This window comes from Sceloporus occidentalis, unplaced genomic scaffold (assembly GCF_023333645.1).
Source record: "Sceloporus occidentalis isolate IW3139 unplaced genomic scaffold, rSceOcc1.0.p SCAF_7, whole genome shotgun sequence".
In the NCBI taxonomy this organism is placed as follows: domain Eukaryota; kingdom Metazoa; phylum Chordata; class Lepidosauria; order Squamata; family Phrynosomatidae; genus Sceloporus; species Sceloporus occidentalis.
This window is the reverse complement of record NW_028316987.1, coordinates 45,748,123-45,772,659: the sequence shown is the minus strand read 5'-3', so window position 1 is coordinate 45,772,659 and position 24,537 is coordinate 45,748,123. Positions and strand designations below refer to the sequence as shown.

Below are 24,537 nucleotides of genomic sequence, written 5' to 3'. Positions count from 1 at the left end.
TGAGAAGGTAAACAGCGTGGCAGCGAGCCTTCTTGAAAAGAAGGACTTTATATAATTTTTACTTTTGCCTGTACTAAAATGTTTGTTATAATGCTCATTTTGTTTTCAGGGAGGTTCTGGAGTGGAAGGTCCTAAAGGGAATCTAGGAAAACCTGGACCCAGAGGAAATAAAGTATGTGTGCAAATTTTTCATTATCAACCCTTTCCAAACAAAGTGTAAAGTTTGCCCACAAACTATAGATGGTGAGGAGAAAATTCTTGAATTCAGATTTTTGTTTCGTCCTCTGAAGAAACCACTCTGACATTTCAATAAAGGCTTCCAACGTTTTTTCCTATTCTTTTCTTTTGTTTAAAAAAAGTTCTTTGTAATGACAGCTGGTAGTTTCCATGTCAGTTGGTGATGAAATCATTCTAGGTTTTAGTTTGAATTTTGATGGAGCTGTCCAAGGTGCTGGATCTGTTTGTGAGCTAGAATTCAATCCCTTGGATAACTCATTCAAAATCTGGATCAAACCCAAGAAGAGATACACAGCTTCACCGACAAGAAATCCAATAGCAACCACCAGCTCTCTGATCTTAAGCAATGCATAACAGGCAGAAATCAACGAGTGGGCTTCCCCCCACCACTAATTTCCTGAAATGCTGTTCCAGAAGGCATTTAATGGGACAGCCCTGATTTATATTCATATCAAGCAGAACCTGGGAAAATTTCTTTGTGGGACTAAGATAGCAGAATCCAATCAAACCCATTCAATCTGGATAATCTGGGAGTTCTAGCCCCCCCCCCCCCCAAGAGCATCTTTTCCACATTCTAGTATTCAAATGCAATTGAATCACCACAGAGAAAAAATGAGACATATATAGCAGTGGCTGGGCTGCAACCAATCTCTGTTCATGTCAAAGTTCTTGGAAACAGGGAGTATGTCTTAGTGCAAACAGAGCTCTTTGTTAATGTTGATGATATTTGTTTGTTTGCTTGAACAGTAATGATGTAAAATAAAGGTAGTAAATTTGGGTGGTACATTAATAAGGCTGAAATTACTTTAACTACAGGCTAGGCTCTTCCCATAGCACAATAGCTTTACTTGAATATTTGAGGTACATGATTTATCTATATTTGGGGATGATTATTCAGAACGAACTACACCTCAACTCATGCTTTTCATATGGTTTCATCTGCTCTGATTCTGATTCAGAAATTTTGAGTGTTGATTTACTCTTTCTCACATCTGGTATCATATTATTTTGGTCAACAGGGAGAACCTGGAGATCCTGGAGAGAAAGGAAGAAGAGGCTCCCGTGGGCAACGAGGAATGAGGGTTCGTTGGTTCAGTAGTGTGACTAAAAATAGACACTGCTCTGCATGTGAAGGGTCATGTAAATGGCCTTTATAGGCTGCCATAATGTTAGTGATATATGCATGCATAAGTTGCACTACACAAGCAGGTTGAATTAATCACCATTGTGCAATGGAAGCATTCTGTTGTGCATTTTGGTTGAGCAAGATACAATATGCTCTGCACAACAACACCCAGTCATTGACATGTGTTGTGCAGTGTTGCTATTCTGCATGAGGGTTGTGTAATACTGGCACAGCATATGTCTGAATGCGGATATTTACACTATCCTGAAAGTGTAAAACACCCAAAATTTCTGCTGTAGTGTAGCCATATCAAGAGAATCTCAAGCACTGAAATTTCATGGCCAACACCATGATCTAGAGACAGATCCTGGAGATGTTTCAGTGGACAGGATCCTGTAATGTTACATAGAGAGCTTCTGGTGGTTTCATAAGGGAAGTCCTCATTATTGTCAATTAGCATGTTACATTAATAATCACAACTGCTTACAACATGTTATTCAAACACACACACAGGAGGCCTTGCAAATGAAAACACAATTTAGTTTTTCTGAGCTCTTTTGCCCAGCTGTATTTATTGCAGCTTCACAAGCATTACTTTTATTCAAGGGAGTTGTACTCCAGCAAAATAAAGTTCCCCAAGACCTGCTTTGAACAATAACAACAACAAAAAGCAAACAGCTCCTAGCTTGGTTTTCAACAGTTTTCAATTTTCTTAAAGACGTGTTGGTTTCTAGTTCAACCAAAGAAACCTTTTCCAGGCAAAACTAAAGATTTCCATGCTTTAGTTGAGTGACCACATGCACTATAATAAAGATGGTAGTTCTCTTTTTCAAAGGCTCCCTGAGGACAGAAGATGTCCTCTCTTGGAAGGTTGTCCAGTCTAAGTTTGAATCAAAGGTAAAGAATCCTAAAAATTAGAAATCAGGGATCTTGAAGTTAGTCATCCCCATTTATAACCTGGAAAGCAGATTTGACTGTCACACAGTCCATCTAGTTACAGCCTTTATCACTCACAGGTGATGTATTGTATCTCTTTTAAATTATTATAGAATGAGAGAGTTACAAGAGACCTCAAGGCCCATCGAGTCCAACCCCATACTTAATTTACATAAAGTTTTATGACAAATGATATACTCTTGTTCTACTCCTTGGTAACATATGTCATCTCTTTGAGTTATGTATAACTGCCTCCCTTCCATTGCAAACCTGGAACTGTATTAAAAGGAGGCAGAAGAATGACACAAAGGTCAGATACTCTGGGAGAAGTGGCAGTTTTCACATGAAGGCTTGAGTTTCCTATCCTGAGGAATACTGCAAGCTTTATTTATATGAAGAAATCATTCCTAAAGGAGGTCTACTATATAACTGCAAGCCAATGTAAGCCACATGGTAAAGAGTAGTAACTGAAATCAAGTGAATTCAGGAATATCTAAAATTGAAGCATTTGAATCCCATTGTAGGATTCAATATAAATCCTTGAAATAAATAAATAAATAATAAATAACTAAATACTTGTCTGTTCTAGGGTGAAGATGGAGCTGATGGATATGGCAAACAAGGGATTAAAGGACCAAAGGTAATTGTATACAACTGCAAATGAAGATTTTCTCTTGCCATTTAGACTCATACAATAAAAATACTGATTTGCATTTCTGGTATCTTGTTTAGAATAATTTTTATGCAACATAAAAATTATTCTAAACAAGTCACCAGAAATGCAAATCAGTATTTTATTGTATGAGTCTAAATGGCATTAAAATCAATATGATATGCCGGGGGCATGCCTACAGAAAGGAGTGCTGCCTTGGTTTATTCCAAGAATCATGCTAATTTTTGAACTAAAGAGTGGCTAATTTCTTCAGGGGTGGCCCCTGCTGCAGAATAAACATGGGAAAGCACACCCCTCTATTTATTTTCCTTATTTGCACCTTGGATTTGCTAGGTTTATTATACTTATAGATACTGTTCTTTCTCTGTTATTGCATTCTTTAGAGACATTTTCACTGCTCATGTGAGATGCAGTAGGTTTTCTGTCCCTAAAGGCACCCAGTTTAATCTGATCTTGGAAGTTATGCAGAATCAAGCCTGGATAGTACTTGGATGGAGGACCACCAACAAATACCACTTGTTGTAGGCTGTATTTCAGATGAAGGAACTAACAAATCACCTCTGAGTTTTTGTTTTGTGTTGTGTTGTTTTCGTTTTGCCTATGAAAATCCTATGAACTCATGAGGTTGCCTTAAGTTGACAGGCGACCTGAATGCACATATGCACATATATATAAGCATTCAGTACAAATATGATGGTGGTGTATTGTTGACTCTTGTTTTTATCATCACCTGCTGACAGTAGTTTTTTTTTTACAGATTTGTTTATTTAATTGAAATAAATGGGAAAACCCTGCTTCTATATTAGTTTCCCATACAAAGCTCTACATATGTATTGAATATTATGTTGATCTAAGCCAAAGATGGGCAAAGTGCAGACTGTGGGTCACACACAGCCCCTAGGGCCACTTTTGTGGTCCATCAGGACCAGGAGTTTTTAAAAATTGCAAAAAAACTGCCATTAAATGCCCCACAAAGTCTCAGAGCATATTGGCACACATGCACCATATTTTTGTCCCACCAAACCATTTCAGGCTTAAGAGAAAAATATCTATAATCTATGCTTCATTTTGGGGACTTGTGAAAATGTTTTTTGTACAGTCAAGCATTTAAGAATTGCCTAGGAGAAAGTTTTCTTGAAACATTATTTTCCTATGAGACCCAAAGGCAATGTGTATTATTTCAAAACCATTTTTATTTTGTGTATAGTAGTTTGTGAGCATCCTTGCTGAGAAACAGACTGAAAGCCATGTATCATGAAGTTATACTTGCTTAGAAAAGACTAATATAATCTGGTTATTATAGCAGCTGTATCAAACAGTCTTAGGTTTTTAACATTTTAGTTAATGAGAGTAATATGTTAGCCTTTTGTACTTAGTTGTTGTTTTAGTTTAGGTCTGTTCTGTTTGCCTAAATCAAAATTTTCTTGTCTTTAAATAGTAATATGTATTTCTGAAGGCAACTATAACATATATAATTAAATTTTAGGGAGATGAAGGTTTTCCAGGAGACATTGGACTACAGGTATCTCCATGCATGTTTTCTTAGGGTCATATCCTATTACTGGAAGCAATCTCAGGGCTGTCCTTTTGGTATTTCTGATAATAAATTGAACTGAATTTAATACTGAATTCTTGAATTTCAAATGCAACACATTCATGACTTTTGCCATAGAGATGTGGGAACATGGATTCTCCTTTACCCATGGACAATATCCGATAGGGGATTTCAAATTTATAATGGATTTAGTCTGCCTGTTGTTCTAGATTTACCTTATTTCTTTACATCCTCCATCACCTTTAAACGGTTCTGTTATAATGTTCCAAGAGGGAACCGAATCTGATTTATATCATAAATGAATCCGTTATATATCTGTTAAACATTTTATTTAATTATTTATTGTCCTGCTTTAGTTGAGAAATACCTTGGGGCTAATTTTTTAACTGGAGAGAGCACATTTGAATCATTTATGGTTATTCTACTCATGTGTTTGTAAGCATATCACAGTGATTAGTGCTATTATCTGCTACTGCTGCTAGTGAGCAATGAATGCACATGGGTTTTCTTTGCAGCAGTCAAATGGCATCTTCCTTGCTATATGATGGCCCATTTCAGTGGGGCCATTTCAGGAAATATCTTGCCTTTTGCATTCTTCATATTTGTTTCCTTGTTACATTTTAACCATCCTCACTTTGTATTAAATTCAACAGGGTGAACCTGGAGACGTGGGCATTCCTGGGGAACCTGGTCAAAAAGGAGCTCGTGGAAGAATGGTATTGTGAAAAGGAATTTATGCAAGTCTGTTGTAATATTATTGTATTGGTTGAGTTGTTACCCATTTTCACACTACAACACTTGTGTCTATTATTTATCTTTAACCTTCTGGCTTAAATCCAGACTTAGAGTACACCCCCTAAAATCAAACAGATTTAATCTTTGTTGAAACAGGGCTGAAACATATGGCCCAAATGCGGCATGGCAGCGGCAATACTAGGGTAAGGAGATCGCGTACCAACTGCACGGTCCTTAAAACTAGCATGGCATGGCAGCATCCTGATGGCGGCCTTCCATCCACACGGGCAACGCCATCTTTACGTAAACAACATGCAGCGTCCACACATCACTGTGCATCACTTACGTCATTAATGCGCCATTGGTGCATTCACGATGGCTGGCAGCAGTACAAAAAGAACCCTTTTTCCAGGTTCTTTTTACTCTGGATTGATGCCAGGTGGTCTGGTGGCTGCGGTGTGCCTCCAGAGAGAAATAGGCCGCTGGCAGGCTGCCCTTTTATGATGGTTTGTCACACGCCATTGCGTGTCTTCATGTCATTTCTAATTATGGCAATCCTAAAATGAACCCATCATGGCTTTTCTTGGCAAAATTTATTCAGTGGGGGGTTACCATTGCCTTCCTCTGAGATTGAAAGAAGGTGATTTACCCAAGGTCTCCCAATGGGTCATCCAATGGGATTCCATGGCTGAGCATAATTTAAATTAATCATGACTAATTTAAATCCCATTGAGTTCTGTATGGGGGATTTTGAATTCAATACACTCAGATCAATTTTATTCTTAAGTTAGGTACTCCATTCTTAATGGGGCCTCAAGACTGCAGAGAAATCTGATCACTCGATTTCCTGTTCCAGTTGAAGATCTTTCTATGGGGTCAAGAGATATTAAGGTTCATAGGAAGATCAAAAATCATTCTGGGCAGCCAAAGAAAATATAGGGATGGTCCCTAAAATCTAGATGTCTAACTGAAAAATAGGTTTTCCAGTTTGTGTTGCAGTCATTGCAACAGCAAACTGCACACTGATGTCCAAACAGGAATGCATTCTATGGAAAGTACTTCTCAGTATCAGTAACATCAGGCTAAGCATTAGTTTCATCCATCAGAACCACATGCAACCAAATTTCCACCACAGTGCTGCTTGAGCAAAGGTCTGACTATGGCTAAAGAAAGTATCCAAGTTTGACAATAAGCAGGGAGCTGGAAAAAAAAACTTTGTGTGTATATTGGGTGTGGGGTAGGGCTATGTGAGAGAAAATATGTATTTACCTCCTTTCTTACATGTGTATTACCCTTATTGTGCCATTATAATTAGCTCTTATTTTTGGTACTAGAAGCCTGCTTTTCTGCCATTGTTTTTAGGAAATATGTAAGTGTACAGATTTATGTGGTTACTGGATACAAATAAACCTTTTAATACCTCCAGAATATCTCCGGACTGAAAGGTGCAGCGGGTGATCCAGGAGCATGGGGTTATCCAGGACATCCGGTAGGTGTTTCTTTAACAGAATGTGTGCTAGTTTATCTCCATCAGTGACACATCTCTTTTCATTCTCCAGGTGATTGGAATGCAAATAAATCTAGATTAATGCAGTCAGTATTCCTTCTTAGACAAAAAGCCTCTGAAGTCAGCTGTTAGTAAAATTATATAATGCCATCGCTACCCAAGATAGGTTTTCTTAACAAGAGAATTACTGGTATTTGGGATTAAACACAAAGAAGAGCAAGGCTCCAGTAGCTTTAATTTAACTCACTGGTGCTGACTCTATCCTAGGATTTTCTTGACAAGATTTATTCACAGGTTGAGAGAGTGTAATTTGCCCAAGGTAAGCCAGTGGTTTTCCATGAAATGGTTGTATTTCTGTGGCCAATGGAGGCATGCTTTCCCCCCAGATTGTCCTAGGATATTATTCTATGATAGTTTTTATTTCATTTCCTCCTTAATGTGATTTTGGGGTGATTTTTGCACCCAAATTTTACCAACCTCCCCCCACTTGTGTGTGCAAACACACATTAATGCTCTCATCCATCACCAAGTCCTACACCCTCTACAAACTGAACCCTTATCTCTTTTGAAAGTTGAAAGAAAATATGGAACAATATTGTTATATACAACTACAGCAGCAAGACTGATGCATGCCCAGACATAGAAGGAAATAGTAATTCCAATGCAAGAGGATTGGTTGGTGAAGATATATGAAGTTCCTGAAATCGATAAGCTGACAATGCCCATTAAAGAGAAGTCTTTGGTTAATTTGAAGAAAGACTGTGATATCTTTATAGTGTTTCTGAAACAAAAGTGGAAGGGGTTTATCAGTTTGAGTTTTTTCATATTAGTAGTAAAGATATTTATAGTAGAACAACAACAATAATAATAGTTAAAGGATCATTATTACACTCGTAGGCTGCACCCACACTACAGAAATAATCCACTTTGACACCACTTTAACTGCCATGGCTCAATGCTATGGAATTATATGAACTAGTTTTGTGAAACATTTAGCCTTCACTGTTCAAGAGCTCTGGTGCCACAAGAAACTACAATTCTCATAATTCTATAGCATTGAGCCATGGCAGTTAAAGTGGTATCAAACTGGATTATTTCTACAGTATAGATGTAGCCACTAAGAAGCGTGAGAAGGGCAGAAAAATCAATAACTCTTCAAAACATAGAAAAGAGAACCATTAAATGGATAAAAATAAACATTATTATGTTATTTAAAATACTATATCAAAAGCATTATCTGTCAGATTACAACACCCAGCTAGATCGTCATTATTCTTGTCGTTGGTAGATATAGTAGAAGCATAAGTTGGATACTATGTTTGAGGGGCATATTTTTCAGTGCGAGTTATGGTCTTCAGCTAAGGGTGGGAAGTCATTAGATCTGTGTTTGTGTATTGTTTATGTTGAGGGGGGGTTAAGTCTGTTTTTTATGTCAGTAGTCTAGTATTTTATGTAAAGAAATGTGTGTGGATAAAAATATTCATGCTTGGGAGGATGCCACCCACAAGGAATCAGGAATGAGAAACTGTCCCTTTCTCCCTTGACTTATCCTGAGATTGCATCATTCCCAAAAATGCTTCTGGACTGCTCAAGGCAATGAATCCATGATCTGAATAAGGTAGTAGGTTCTTAGAGTTCACTTTCTCTTCAGAATCCCCCTTTGGAATACTTTGTGAAAATTCAGCCCATGTTTATCACAATTACATGTTATGGGCACCTATGACACTGATTTTATTCATTTCAGTGTTTATAGGATGTTTGAATTCATCATTGCTCATCCTCAGCAACTGTTTTTAATGTTGTTTTCAAATTTTGTAGATGATTTTTAATAATTTGCTTCCCAGTTAGAGGCATTTCTAAATCAACCAGACAGTTTTAAATCTGTTACATTAGTCCAGTTGTGATGGAATTTAAATCAGTTACAATAAGTCCCAGCTAAATGTGCCTATCCTATTTTAAATCAGAGTTTGAGGTTGGTTTGATAAAACCTCATTAGAAATAACCGTACATAGCATTAATATCAGTCCAGGCATAAAACCATTCCAATGGGGAATGGTAGAGAAGGGAGGGAAAGAATTTGCAATGGCTAGACGTGAGAAAAACTTGTGGGTATTCCTGAGCTCTTTAGTTCAAGTGAATGTTGTGTATATATACTCTTGGCTTCTAACATAAATAGCTAGGCTTGTCTGTTAAAGACACCACAGGAAGCCCTTATCCTATGGGTCTGATAGAAGGATCATACATAATAGAACAATAGAAGAGTCGTCTATCAGACAAGTGTGGGAATTTGGAAATGTAATCTTCACTTCATCTTTCAGTTCTCTAATATTAATGTTATTATTCTAGGGTCCAAAAGGATCAAAGGGTCTGCCCTTGTATTCGGTAGGTATGACGGGAATACCTTATTTCTAACAATTTCTGTCTCTTCCCAAACACACACAGATGAGTGCATGCACAACATACAAACATACCTGCTATCACACTGAGACAAACACTTCCTCTAAGATAACAGGTATTGTTCTCCATCACTGGATCCTCACAACAATTCTGTGAGGTCAAATGGTCTGGTTTAGATTTACACAAGGAACTTCCTGTGATCACACAATTCTGGCTGTCGTGATTTCATTGTCATTTGAGAAAACACAGCATCTTTTAGTTTTATTTTGTTTTATTTTGTCCTTTAGCTTTACTTTTATTTTTATTTTTTCTCCCTCAGCCCTGTGAACTCATTGAGTTTGTGCGTGGACACAGCCGTAAGTACCTAGACTTGATTTTGGATATAGAAAGATTTTGAAGTTTCAACAGTAAATGGGACTAAGATACAGAGAGATCCTCTATGGAAAGGTATTAATCTCCTGACCCCTTTATCTGCATTGAAATAAGGAGTGTTGCTACAAATCTTAATTGGGTCACCTCTCAGTCTACAGAACCATCTTTTCCCCCCATTAAATATTTTTTAATGCTGTACTTTAGTCATAATGGAGTATAATGAGATCTTCAAAAGCATTTGTGCTTGGGTAGAGTCCAATGCCTGAAAGTTAATATCAGTTATTATGTATTCGTTTGAATCTGGTTTACCTCATGCTTCATGTGATATAGAGCAGTGATGGCGAACCGTTTAGAGACCAAGTGCCCAAACTCAAATGTGTTCTCACACCGGGTGTTGTCCACTGGCTATATTGCTTTTCTTTTCCATAGACAAACAGTTAGAAATTGAGAATGGCAGGTGAATCCAAATGTACACTCCACAGTAATGAACAGCACACTTTACACCAGGAGTTGGTAACTGCTGGGAGTTAACAAGCCACATAGTCCCTGCAGGGAGCCTTGGAGAATAGCCCCTCAACCCCTAATTTTGTTTAGGAAAAAAAAATGCATGCGCCAAATGCCCCCAAAGCCTCCTAGTGGGGTGTCATGTTTCTTCTTCTTTGGCCATTTTAGGCATAGGAAAGCCCTTTTGCAGATAGGAAGTGATATGGAAGTCAAAAGTGACCTGAGTCATTTCCTGTTGAAAAGACCTCTCTTGAGAAAAAAGAAAAAAAAAAAAAAACCACCGAAAAAACAAAAACAAACCCAGATCAAGAGGGTCAAAAATGTAGAAAAATTTCAAGGACAATTTTCATTTTTAAAAGTGGGCTTCAGAGGGCCTGAAATCCAGCCCTAGGGGGCCACACATGGCCTGCAAGTCACACATTCCCCATCCTGCTTAGCTTATATGTTTACTGTCAATATCTTTAATGACAGCATTTTAAATATCCTACAGTTTTCAAGATAATGTAGTTTGGAATAATACTTCTCTTTCTTTCCTCTTCCGGTTTAGCCTGTTGGAGAGGTGAGCGTTGCTCCACTTTTAAATTCTTATGTTATTCTGTGGATTTTGTCTTGCTAGAAGATATATACAGCCGGCCCTCCACACTCACGAGTTTGACATTCACAATTTTGGGAAGGGAGGAGAGGGATGGAGGAAATGAGCACTCTTGTTCCCTGCGCCCCTCTCAAACTGGAAATGGCTGCCACGTGGGGGCAGTTTATTTGCAGTTTTTCCACATTTGCAGGGGTCTTCTAACTCCCGTGAATGTAGAGGGCTGACTGTAAATGTACATTAATAGATAATCTATATCAAAGTCGACTCAGCTGATGAATTTAAATCTGCTTGAATAGAACATGATATAGAGCTAAGCTTCTAAATTAGGTATCAGGGGACCCTTCTTAGTTATTGGGACATCCCAGCCTAACAATACATCAAGGATGGGCAACTTCCATGTGTGGGTTGGACTGCATTGGTCCCCATGAATCCGCCAGTGGCCAAATTTGGACACTGCCATAGTTCTAGCCAATTTCCATTGCACAGCAACAAAAATAGTTCTGCTGTGTAGTTTTAAAATTGGGTACACAAGGAGTTCCATTGACAAAGCAGTATTTTAAATGCAACATGAGAATCAATTTTTTGTTAAATGGGTGTGATACAGGCTAAATTAAGCACTTTTATTCTGATGGGCCCTAATGGGAGAGCCAGATGCATTCTTAAAAGTGAAGTCTAATTCATTTTTACTTATAGAAATAGATACTGTCGAGTTTAGTGGTGTTTATTCCTAGGTATCTGGAATGGTATTGCAACCTATACAGTATATGTGCTTTTTAGATCTGTAGAACTTTAAAGCACTTATATATGTCAAGTTGTGCCCTAAATGTATACATTTTTATTTTATAAAATTATTATAAAATTATTTTCATCGTAAATTACCATACCTTACTTTGTTTTTTAGGAAAACATCAATGCCCAGTATATCCCACTGAGTTAGTATTTGCTTTAGATATCTCCCAAGATACCACACCTCAACTATTTCAACGTATGAAGGAGATGGTCATAGAAGCTGTGAACAATACCAAAATCCGGGAAAGCAACTGCCCAGTGGGAGCCAGAGTGGCTGTCGTATCCTACAGCTCTGAAACCCACCATCTCATCCGCTTCTCAGATTTCCACAGCAAGAAACGGTTGCTTGAGAAGCTTGATGTTCTTTCTTATCAGAGATCAGAAAACAAACGTGACCTTGGTGGGTCTATGAGATATGTTGCCAGGAATATCTTCAAGAGAACTCTTCCAGGTGCTAATGTAAGGAAAGTTGCTGTGTTTTTCAGCAATGGCCAGTCTGTCAATCCAAGTTCTATTGACACAGCAGTCATGGAGTTCACTGCATTAGACATCCTTCCAGCAGTCATTGCTTTTAAAAACAACCCAAGACTCAATCATGCTTTTACGGTGAGAAACTATTGTCCTTTTTTCTTTGTACCCAGGAGAATTATCTTGAGAGACTTACTGTGCATTGATACTGGTATAATCTAAATCACAATTAAGTTTTTCATTTGTTTAGTGTAACCAAGGTCCAAAACACATTGCAGAAATAATCCAGTTTGAGACCATTTTAACTGCCCTGGCTCAGTGCTAGGGAATCCTGGGAATTGTAGTTCATTGTGGCACCAGAGCTCTCTGATAGAGAAGGCTAAATGTTTCACAAAACTGCAGTTCCCAGAGGTCCCTAGCCAGACCAGTTGAAGCAGTCTTAAATTGGATTATTTCTGCAGGGTATCTTGGACCTATGTAATGCGTTTTTTGTTCTACCAAACATGGACACAATCCAACCATTTTTGCACAGGCCTATGGCACAGCTATCTGTGAAGACACTGATAAGCTCAGGGGATGGCCTGGATAAGCATGCAAGGCTATTCCCAGCTGATTTGTTGTGTGTTTAGGTGCCAAGGGTCCCTTGGCATATCATACATCCTGATGAGAAGTTGCATCCTCCTTATGTTAGGGATGTGCTTACTTAAATTGTTCATTCCAATGGAGAAGAACAATATATTTTAATCAATTTTCTCCACACTGTGGGGTTGCACCAAGACAAATGGGTCAGATACCATGTTATGGGTTAACAGGATGGCTACAACTTTAGTCCAATTACAGAGATCATAAATCAATTATAAATCAGTCGCATCTAGAGATGACATCTCCCATGATCAGTTGGATCCACCAGCAGCAAGTGTCTGGGAAACATCTATGCAGGTCTTTCCCCTCCCTGGCCAATTAATGGGACTAGCCCTAACAGTCAGATGGAGGGGGTCAATTGCATCTGCTCAGACTGTAGGTTACCCTCCCCCCATCAAGCCACTACTCCCACAAGATCTTTTCCTCATCCCAATTTAGCTCATGCCTGATATCTCTTCTTCCCTTCCATACCCACCAATTGTGGGGAATCAGCAAGCATAACTAACACAATCAAGAACACTAAACCTACATTTACATGGGAAAAGTCCTTCCCAGGCCCTGAAGGTAACCAGCCAAAGCCTTAGGATACACAACATATAGCAATGCAACAAAGGATGGATGAGCAGGTGGGTCACATATAAGGTCCAGCCAGAAATGGCTGGCAGCCATTTGTGCCTGCAAAATCCTGCCTGAAGTCTCACAAGGATTTTTGATTCCATGAGATCTGGCATGAGAATTGTGCCACATCTCACGTGAGGTCTCAAACTGGCAATGCCATCAGAAGATAACTTCAGGGAACACAGAGTGCAAGCAGCAACTTGGAGTCCTTAGGAGCCCTGGCATCAGCCCCAGGGATGCCCAGCACAACAACATCCCTCCAGGCAATCTTGGGATAAATCATGTCTTTGAAAATTGTGTTGCTTTTGAAGGTGTTCTCGTGGGAGGAAGGCAAGTCTCAGTCCCAGACTCATTTTTCTTCTGTCCCTCCAGCAAGGCCATATTGTGGCCTTGTGGGGCAAGCCGAGCATAATTACTGGAGTGTGTAAAAATGGTGCTGTAATTTTTTGGATTCAAAGGACACTTGCAACACCATGTGCCACCTATCAAAACATAGCTGGTGCTGATCCTTGGTTGCCCTCACCTACTCCTGGCCACTACATGGCAGCCAGTATGCAATGATGCAGACATTTTAATAGCTGACACATAACAATGGAGTCATCCTATGCAAATTACCAGGGTCTTTCTTTTGGAGCTTCAAAAGAATTACATATAAGATCATGTACATGTGATTGTGATTGTGTGATTATGTAATCCTGTATGGCAGGGAATTAGACTGGATGTTCCTTGAGTTGGATGGTCTTCCAACTCTCTGATTCTATAATCATTGCCATGTGCAGTGTGCAGAAGAGTAGTTGACATTCAAAAACAGTGCAGAGTTTTTGAGTTGGCTTAGATGTGTCTGTCAGAGTAGTGATCAATATTGCTTCCAGTGGCCATAGAGCATTTATTGCCTGCTTTATCTAGGGAGACTGATTGTTGTGTGCAAACAGCTGAGGCTTCACCATTGAGCTGCAGGTGTGCCAAGTCTCCTCAAACACTCCAGTCCTGCTAGTATTTCCAGGGGAGACAAATTACATGGGGGTAAGGGGAAAGTTAGCTTGGGAAGGCAAAGAAATTCTCTATTCAAAGACACTGAGATAAAATGAGGGGAGGGGGAGAAAAATGGGTTCTGGAGGATTTGTCTCATTGGGATGTCTCATTTTCATTTCCACCACTGTCCCCCAAGTGTTTGAATGTTCTTTCCATCCCTATGTCCATAAATTTGATTTGTACACTCAAGCTGGTTGTCTCATATGAAACAATCTGGGACTTTGAGACATGCTTTTAAATAAAAATGTTTTATGAGCTATTTTGAATTTGTTAGAGTAATTTCCTTCAACTAAAAGATCTGAAGGTTTAATTCTCAGGAGTTATGATGGTGCCATTGTTATGGATTACTGATTAAACTTTAATAGTCTATATGCTATAAAGTCAACAGCCTAAGAGAATACAATTTTATAAAATCCACAAACCAAGCAACAACTCCTGGCCAATACTTTCGTTTTGGAACCACTAATGATGCAACTAAGATAGCAGATCTTACTATCTTCCTACTGAACGTTTATAAAATAAAAACAAATTCTTTTCCTGTTTTAGCTGGATGACACAAGATTGTTTCAAGTTATTAATATTCAACAGGAGACAGATTATCCCCCAGCCTTACAAAGACTTCAGTCATGTGTAATTTGCTATGGTAAGAGCATGTGAAAATAACATGCAGTTCTATCACCACTTTTTTTGTGTGTCATACTGTTTATATTTAAATTATTCTGTGTCCAATTTGCAGACAAATGCAGGCCAGATGAATCTTGCTTCCATGAGTCATCCCTCCCACCTGATGCCTATGTGGATGCTGCTTTCATTTTGGAAGGCTCAAGAAACATACGCTCTGCTGAATTTGATAAACTGAAAGACTTCCTGAGTGTTGCACTTGACAGCTTTGATATTTCTGGTGATCCGAAGACCTCCTCGACAGGTGATAGGGTAGCTGTGCTGAGCCATGCTCCACTGGAATTCAGACGTCAGAGACAGGGGAGTCCAGTAAAGACCGAGTTTGACTTTGTGACTTACAGCAGCAAAAGACAAATGAAGAGGCATATTCAGGAATCTGTCCAGCAGCTGAATGGAGAAACAGCAGTTGGTCATGCCATACAGTGGACAATTGATAATATCTTCTCAAAAGCACCCAACCAGAGGAAATATAAGGCAATTTTTATTCTATCTGCTGGAGTAACAAGTCAGTGGGACAAAGAAGTGCTGAGTGATGCATCTCTGAGAGCCAAGTGCCAAGGCTATACTCTCTTTGTGCTCTCAGTGGGCCATGAGTATGACCACAGAGAACTCAGGGAACTGGCAAGCCTGCCTCTGGAGCATCACTTGGTGCAGCTTGGCAGAATTCACAAGGCTGAGCTTGGATATGCAGCAAAGTTCCTGAAACCATTTGTACGCCTTCTCAAGAGTAAGTTATTTCACAATAGCTAAGTTGCTTTTCAGTATAGAGTGCTCAAATGATATGCTAAGATGCAATGCTGCTTCCATGTCTTTTGTATGTAATAGGAATGAAAGCAAGCTCCTCTGCCGAAGATGAGAGCTTTTCCTTTAGTATCATTAGAGGATACTTAAGCCTAGGCTTTATTCCAGCTCTTTCAAGAAGAAGGCAGTAGATCACTGGGGGGAAACCAATTAGGAAGAAAAATAATGTAATAAAATACTGAGCAAAGGAATGAACTGACATTAAAATATAGTTGGCTTTGAAATCTCTGAACTAAAGTGAACTTTTTTTTACTTTTTTGGAGCTGTTACAGAGTGCATGTTTGTTTTGACTCTGATTCCTAGGCGAAAGTAAGTGGAAGGGTTTGTTTAACTTACAAAGCTTGCTAATAGCATTTTTTCAAGTCCCAGCAGAATTGGAGGGATGCTGTTCATGAATCAGTACCGTGAACAGTCCAGCCTAATATCAACATGAGCACAGCAGAATAACAGTAATCTGGTATGATTTCAGTAAAGTTCTAGTATCAAAGCATAACCTGTGGTTCCAGTATCATGGGGCAGCAACTCCACTCTCGATTGTAATGGCAGCCCACATTGGAGTTCCTCCAGATTTAAACAGTTTATCCAGGTGTTACATGAGCTACCTTGGTATTGAGCCCATAATGGGAAATAAGACTCAACATCTGGATAGTTCCCCTACAACACGTGCATGATCTACTTGCACATCTGGAGGAGATCTATAGTGTTTGCAGCCCACACTCCCCAGAGTTGTAGTGCAATATCAGAACTTCCTGCCATGCCTGAAAACATCAATATGAGCACATGGTGAATTGTTTTCCCCCCAGAACCTGTAATTGGGTAATTATGACACTGAAGGATGGACAAAGAATAGATGGCACTAGGCTACTAGAAATATACAAGAAGCAGCTCTACATGTCACTGAATAAATGCAGCTTGCTTCTCCTGGTGCAAGAGTGGAGAAAAGCTTAGAAAAATTACTGTTTTGTACTACAATTCCCAAAATTGTCCAGTCACCATAATCATTGGTCATGCTGGCTGACGGATTCTAGAAACTGTATTTCAATAGAGTAAATTTTCCAAACTCTGGAGAGGAATCTACCATTTCCCCCAACCATGGGTGCTAGGTGTCTGGATTAAAGAAATGCAGTATGCTTGTTCATAGTGTAAATTCCACTTTCCATTTGGCATAATTGTATCCCTTGCCTTGACAGATGGACTCAACAGCTATCCACAGACACAGCTCAAAAGAAGATGTTCAAACATCAGCACCAAGAAACCTGTGTATATTCCACAGCAGCAAACACCACTGTGAGTTTTTTCCAGGTGTTATTTTTTGCTATGACTTGTTAGGGATCTACAAGCATGTCAAGCAAAAACTGTTTTGCTGATCTCATTTGTGAGAGTTCATACATACGATGTTGACTTTCAGCCTAGGCCATCTGGACCTGGCATCCTTTTGGTGGCATGCAGATAGATAGATAGATGATAAATAGAGGCATATATTCCCCCAAAGAAGCAGTTGGATGTATTTCTCCAATACAGAATGACTGTATTCAGTTCAAAGTTGTAAGATCAAAGTTACGCATTTGGTGCCGCCATACATTGTGCATTGATATGCATTGAACATTGATGTGAAATGTGTCTTTGTGTAATTGTGCAATTCTCTAATGAGGAATTGATGTTCAATGACTGCAAGACGACATGAGTAAATTTAGGCCCTGTCTCATTAATATAGGATTTTGTTCTGGATGTAATACTTGGCTTTGGTTCAGTGCAGGCTTCATTTTCCCTGTGCATGTTGGTATTCCACAGGTGTAAAAATATGCCAAACACTGCTGTTGAATTGTACCCAAGAAACCTAATACAGTCAGATTTCTGTCTGGTTGGGTTATTGTCTCCCTACACTTTAAGGGGGGAAGTCTCTCCCATGAAAGAGACCATGAATTGGTAAATAGTTTGTCTCTGTCCTTAGCAGCTCAGAGAGGAGCTGTCTGCTGTGTTTCTTTCATGAAAACAAGAATTTGCTTTGTAAAATTTATCATTACATGAACAAGCTGGTACAGTGGGCCATCCATGGACTTGAATGTCTGCAGATCAACCCCCCCCCCCCCCACCAGTCCATTATTGTCAATGGCAGCACATACACTGCTGTGTGAACATAATCACTCATTGACATAATGGGGCTTGAACATGCATGTTTTTTCCTCATCCGTGGAAGGATGGTTCAACTGAACCCCTGCAGATGGGAAGAGCACACTGTGTAACAGTTTCAGAATGTCAATTGAATAAGGGTATTTAGTCAATTTTTATGTCTTATCCTCTTTAAAAAACAGTTTCTCATTCCTGTAGGTCTGTTTGTGTTCATTTTTCAAGGAGTATGCCTTAACTGGAGCTTCTGGAAGAGCCTTGTTATTTGTTATTGTGTGCCTTTGAGTTGTTTCTGAGTTATGGTGACCCTAAAGCAAACTTATCATGGTTTGTTTCTTTGGTTGGTTTTTTTTCAAGTTTCTTCAGAGAGAGTTTGCCATTATCATCTCAGGTTGAGAGACTGTGACTTGCCTAAGGTCACCCAGTGGGTTTCCATAGCCGAGCTGGGATTTGAACCCTGGTCTCCAGAGTCGTAGTCCAACACTCAAACCATTACACCATGTGAAGTTGAAGGCTTTCATGGCCAACGTCCATAGTTTTTTGTGGGTTTTGGGGGCTATGTGGCCATGTTCTAGAACAGTTTCTTCCTAATGCCAGCCACAGATGCTGGTGAAACGTCAAGAAGAAACTCTTCTAGAACATGACCACATAGCCCGAAAAACCCACAAAAAATCATTGCACCATGCTGGCTCCTCCTGGAAGGGCCTCATAAATTATAAATTACAGTGCACCCATGTCATATGTGGGTGCCTTTTAAGTGGTTTTCAGCTTATGCTGAAAGTCACGCGACGGGGTTGCAATGGCGCATGCAGCATGCTGCGCATCATGCATGAGCCCCATTATTTTCAATGGGGCTCAAGCATATGTGCTATTTGCCTTACATGGAGGAAGCCGGAATGAATCCCCCACGCAAGGCAAGGGTGCACTGTATAATCTGTCCTATCCAGATTTGTAGCCTCCATGTGTAGGGAAAGACAATACAGTTTACTGGTTTACTCATGTAAACAACAGTGGAGCATGTATGGGTCAACAGCTATAAAAAGGAACCTGGATCATGCAACAGACAAGCAATGAGCTATATGAGGCTGCTGATAAACTTGACTGCTCCTCCTGAAAAACAATCACTGCGCTATCATGTGCCTCTACAAAGTCATTAGCAAAGCTGGGAAAGTTAGGATTTTAGGACTGTGGCTCCCAGAATGACTTAACCAGAGTGGCCAAACTCTCCCCACTCCCAACCTTTCCAAGTTCTGGTATGACTATGGAAACATATCACCTTTCTCAGAGAACTAGCTTGGAGACATCTTTTGTGTGACATACACGATTGAGCTGCTAGTTAAACAGTTATGACTGGCAAGCAAATAAACAGGCTTTTAGTGATCCACAAAAATGGAAAATGTTCTGAGCTGTGATTTCCTGACTCCTTTTTTCATCCATTTATAGTGCAGCTGATTGGGCAGCACTGAAGAAGAATAAAGAGAAAGCAAGCATCAGAATGCCTTGGATTGCTTTTGTAGAAGCACAAGGGTTGGAGGGAGCTTTGGCTCTTGTGTGACAGCACTAGCTCTCATGTTTCATCTGTCATCTTAGATACATCTAATCCTATGCACTCCACAAATAAAGTTTGGAGACATCACAACATTAGTAAAGTATTTGATGGAGACCCAGGACACCTTGGTCATTCTGTAGTGATGTAGTAAAGCAGATCTACACTGCATTAAAATCTTTGCAAACATGTGGATTATATGTTGCTGTCTTACATTTACTTCTACTTTTCCAATTGTCAGGATTGTGCCAGTTGGACCTATGGTTCAAGATGCAGAATCATCTTTTCAAGACTACCTAGCAAGGGATTCTGTATCATCTGACAATCTCATCAGCAGTGTGCAAAAACAGACCATTGTAAGTAGAAAGTCATATTCTGTTATCATGCAAAGATGCATTTTTAAAAAAATCAAATGAAATGATTCTGTCTCTCTCCACTTCCTTCTTCCCTCTCCTCTCACATGCATTGCTCCTGCTGTTGGCATTCTACAGCCCTGCCCCACTTCAGCGTCTGGTTATACAGATATTGGCATTCTAAGCACAGACTGGATTGTACTTTATGGCTAATAATAAATGCAGATCAATAGACAATTAAGATTTGGAATATGATAAAGGGTGCAGGATTGTTTCTAAATAACCCCGGCAAATTATACTTCCAGTTAAGATCTATTTATCTGTATATGAATCAACAGGCTGACAAGCATAATCTAGGTAATAGGTAATACTTACTACAGTGAGATTCTGCATCTCTGCACCAATTCCATCTAGAGGTCAGGGTGACTATAGTCAGGCAAAATATCTATCTATTGATGTCCAACAGTAACACAGAATGGCTTAATCCCAACTATGGTGGGGCTTATATCTGGACAGGGGTGTCTGAGTGCTTCCATGTAAATGATATGGCAGGATATACAAGTTACTGAACATTATTCGTAAAATAAGTTCAGCAATTGGGTAGCTCCTATAAAGTAGAATAATGCCTGAATTGGACTCACCAAAGCACTGACATGGAAGCCACCAATCCACCATTGCATTTGGTTTCCTTGTTATTTCCCTCCATGGCTTGCTCTTGGTGTGAATCTGCTGGTTCTGCAGCCACCCCTGCCCTGGCAATAGGAATTCAGACAGCATTAACCAACACCCTCCCCACCCCCCGAAAGAAAAGAAAAAAACTAGCCTTTAACTAGATCAGCTCATGATACGGTGTGTCCCTGTTCACACATCTGTCATCACTGAATACTTGTGCCTATTGAGTCTCAAAGCTGAACCACCCAACTCAACATAAATATCCTGAAATACCAAAGTCTGCAGATTGCTAGCATCCTCTAGTGTAACACTGGCTGTTAGGAGGCAAGACAAAATCTAGAAAGCAGTTGTTGTTGTGTGCCGTCAAATCATTTTCAAGTTACATTGACCCTATCATGGGGTTTTCTGTCTGTACAACTGTCACAGATTATGACTACAGGTGGAAAAAATGTTTGGCCCTTATTCCATTCTGGATGGAGGTAAGCAGAGCCCTCTTTGGCCTGTGGCCTCTATAAAGTGAATCATTCAGATGATGATATAGGCCATCCTACTGATGCAGATCAATATGTCAAAGAGTGGACTTTGACATCTCTCAGTTCTGTTAACATTCTTTCCTTTCATTTTCAGGTACTTGGAAATTAGTGAAGTTTTCAGAATGACAGCTAAGATGAAGAGAACTAATTGCTGCAGAATCTTGTCAAGAAGTATTTTATTGTCATTGTAGCTGATACCTCTGATCTATTTGTTTGGAAAACAGAAGAGTCAGTCTAACATCCATTAAAGCAGCACAATATTTTTTTAAAGCCAAAAGCAATTTGGAAAGTTGGGAAGTGATCAATCTGATCAGACAAGCTGGTGAATGTATAGATTAGAGGATTTCCATTTTTGAATCTACCCCCTGTTCATTCCTTGTCAGTGGTATAATAAATCCACTTTGGGTCTAATTGTAGACCTTAAAGGAGGAATCCAAGGTACTGAACACTATCCACAAAATAAATTTAGCACCTCTGATAACTCTCTTAAACTCTGGAATGAGTCCCAGAGTAGACCTACCAGACCAGTGACTTGAAAGTATCTGGCTGCCTTGTAGGGTATGTTGAATCAGCACACTTATTCTAACGCTTCAGCAAACTTATTCTAATGCGATATGGATGAGTAGCTAGACCTTCCAGAAACAGTGTAGAATTTCTTATTCTCAGTTCCAGAATCTGCAAGAATAAAGTCAATACCATAATACCACATCAAGTCTCTATCTGACCTGGCAGCTAGTAGTCACTGGTATCCAGATTTCAGTGCTTTCAGAAAATTTAATTCTAAAAAGTGATTGTTTATTTCTGAGCCACATGGTGTAATGCTATCCATATTTACTTAGACTCAGGTGTCACTGTGCTCAGTGGGACTTACCTCTGGGTAAGAGGTATACGATGGTATGTTTACAGAATCATTGCAGCTGTACTGAGCACCATGCCCAAAGTTTCCTGTATATATCTGTCAAATCTTTCCCCTACCAAAACTATATGTACAATTACCCACTCATATATATGCTCAGTAAATCAAATGGTGCTGTTCAGAAAATATGTCCTTTTGAAATTGCTTTCAAAATGGAGGAGGGAGAACAGAATTTCCAGGTGTCTTGTAGCACTTTAAATTCTAATACATTTTGCTTGGCATGAGCCTGCATAGACTACAGCCTACTTCATTCACTGCATGGAACAGATTAATATATTCTTGCTGCTGGGAAGGTGTGTAATCAGTAACTTGAGAAGAAATTAAAATGCAAAAATTACAAGTGGTGATCATTCCCTTGAGAGGTGTCATTAACCAACTATAGTTGGGTGGCAATACAAACATCCATGCATAGATCATTTTGAATTAACCAGCATATGCCTCACAATACAACAGCACATACATTTCTATACAACTTACCAGTGAACTCAAAACGCTCTAAGCAGTTTATATTCTGTAAGCCAATTGGCCCCAACAAGCTGGGTACTCATTTTACCGACCAACAAAAGGATGGAAGGCTGAGTCAACCTTGGAGCCCTGGGATCAAATTCACAACCTTGTGGCTGCAGTACTGGCATTGAACCACTGCGCCACCAAGGCTCCTTAGAGCATTCACAATCATAGCAATAGTGCCACAATTGTGACTATATAGTGTAGTTCATAACTGTGGTGCTGAATTCTTAGCATAACTGTGGCTGATTTGTAGAGAATAATGTATAAACAGGAAGATATGTTGTGAAATGGTGAGGGAAACCATGACTGGAGGCCATCAGGAATAGGCTGACACTTATTCTTGGAAGAGGCGCTGTACCTCCAATATATATAACAAAAGGCTATGCAAGCATACACATAGTCCCATTGATTCAGCACTTAGTCAATCTTCAGTTAAAGTAAATGGGGGAATCATGACCCACCAGTCAGTCTTGCATCTCGAAAGGGTCACATTTATTGTATAAGACCATAGGTCATCACAAAAAAGTATAATATAAACAGTCAATAATGCCACATTAAAATATAAAAATATATTGCATTAGGTATGACATTAAAACCAAATTAATTTTAAAACTGTCTTAAATTTGGATTCAACCTAGGCAATGAGGAAATCTAAATAGTTAAAGAGTTCACATACTTTCGATCAAACACTGATCAGAATGGAGATTGCACTCAGGAAATCAGAATATTAGGAATGGGATGGACAGCTATGAAGAAACTAGACAAGATCCAAAAGAGTAAAGATACATAACTGATACTAAAGTTGGAATAATAGTTTTTTAGGTCCAATGTGTACTAGGGTAGATTTTGAGGGATGATGGGAGTAGTAGTACATAAAGATACTCTAGTTGTGACTGGTGTAGATAGCTGGATGAGGTCACCTTCAAACCAGCCTCCTTGCATACATTTTTCTCATTCTTGTCTTATTCTTCTTGGGTCCAAAGGTAGAAAAATGTTTGTCTGTATTCTTGGTATGTATATCTCAGATTGATTTGTGAGAAACAGGCCTTTTCAGTCACTGACAGATAACTTATCTCTCTTCATTGTCATTCCTTTCCACCATCCAGCTCTGTGAACTCACTGAGTAACATGTGTGAGCAAAACCTGTCAGGGATTTGAAGGGTTAAAACACAGCACACAGGGAAATGCTTGATGTGTGTGTGTTTGGCCATGAGCATTCAGCAAAGTGGCAAGGTTGATCAGCACAGCTGAAGCTCATTGGCTCAAGGACACTTCAATGCCCAAGTGCATGTAGCCATGGATGATGAAACCATGTGTCTAGATTGCACAGGAGACACATGACATGGTTACACACCTGAACTCACTGGGTTTGGGAGACCACATGGTCTGGAGACTATATAAGCCCAGGGGTTGCAAGGGTGTGGTGTGGGTTTGTAGGAGTTGGATTGGTATGGTTTGGAGTTTTAGAGATCTGGTTTTGTATTATAGCACTGTGAATAAAGAGCACTTTGGGAGACTTAGTTTCTCTGGTGGTTTATCAGAAGAAGCTACAGCATCGGTTTGCTGTGTGTCCCCAGAGGTTCCTGCATCGCTTCAGTTCCTGGAAGACATCCAGTTGCTGTCATCCCAAATTGGACTTTGGAGCCACGCTTCTGCTTCTAGAAATTTGCCAGCTCTGCTCCAAGGGTCTGATTTAACCCCAGGATTCGTTGGAGTCCCTGACAGTGGATGTTGGACCCCAGCAGTTGCGCTGACAAAACCATAGTATTTGTTACTTAGAAGCCAAAATTGTCAATGGTGAAAGAGATTGGGAAAGGAGTGGGGAAATCCTGTATGGGCACAGAATAAGGTAATAATGCAATAAAGCAACAACAAAATCAGATTTTATTATCCTGTTATCCTTGTACAGATTGTAGACACAGAGTATAAACAAGTGAGTGAACCTATGGCACACGTGCCCTCTCTGGCACACGAAACCATTTTTGAGGGCACGCAAAGAGACAGGAGGGCGGGGGAAGAGTAGGAAAAGGTGCCCACCCTCCCAGCCTTCAGCTATTTCTGGGGAAGTCCTACCCCCAGAAAGTGGAAGTCCCATCCTCCCCAAGGTCTCACCCCTCAGCATCTGGGATCCCGCTTTGCACGTGGGCCGCTTTTCTCGGTTTGCATGCTGGGAGTTGAAGTTCTGGGAGTGGGAAAGGACTCCCGTTTAGTGTCA

General features: G+C 39.7%; 1 protein-coding gene across 1 annotated transcript in view; it reads left to right on the top strand.

Annotated features, from left to right (window-relative positions):
- The window catches only part of LOC149309675 (collagen alpha-6(VI) chain-like), a 58,347-nt gene extending 34,081 nt beyond the window's left edge, over nucleotides 1–24,266 (top strand). Inside the window, exons 23-37 of the mRNA XM_089532472.1 lie at nucleotides 110–172; nucleotides 1,257–1,319; nucleotides 2,889–2,939; nucleotides 4,459–4,494; nucleotides 5,181–5,243; nucleotides 6,689–6,751; nucleotides 9,116–9,151; nucleotides 9,486–9,522; nucleotides 10,590–10,601; nucleotides 11,536–12,029; nucleotides 14,730–14,826; nucleotides 14,920–15,591; nucleotides 16,856–16,952; nucleotides 19,580–19,694; nucleotides 20,991–24,266. Coding sequence (XP_089388598.1) covers nucleotides 110–172; nucleotides 1,257–1,319; nucleotides 2,889–2,939; nucleotides 4,459–4,494; nucleotides 5,181–5,243; nucleotides 6,689–6,751; nucleotides 9,116–9,151; nucleotides 9,486–9,522; nucleotides 10,590–10,601; nucleotides 11,536–12,029; nucleotides 14,730–14,826; nucleotides 14,920–15,591; nucleotides 16,856–16,952; nucleotides 19,580–19,694; nucleotides 20,991–21,005 — 1,914 coding nt within the window. The 3' untranslated portion in view covers nucleotides 21,006–24,266. The remainder of the gene's footprint in view (nucleotides 1–109; nucleotides 173–1,256; nucleotides 1,320–2,888; nucleotides 2,940–4,458; nucleotides 4,495–5,180; nucleotides 5,244–6,688; nucleotides 6,752–9,115; nucleotides 9,152–9,485; nucleotides 9,523–10,589; nucleotides 10,602–11,535; nucleotides 12,030–14,729; nucleotides 14,827–14,919; nucleotides 15,592–16,855; nucleotides 16,953–19,579; nucleotides 19,695–20,990) is intronic.
- Nucleotides 24,267–24,537: the final 271 nt, after the last annotated feature.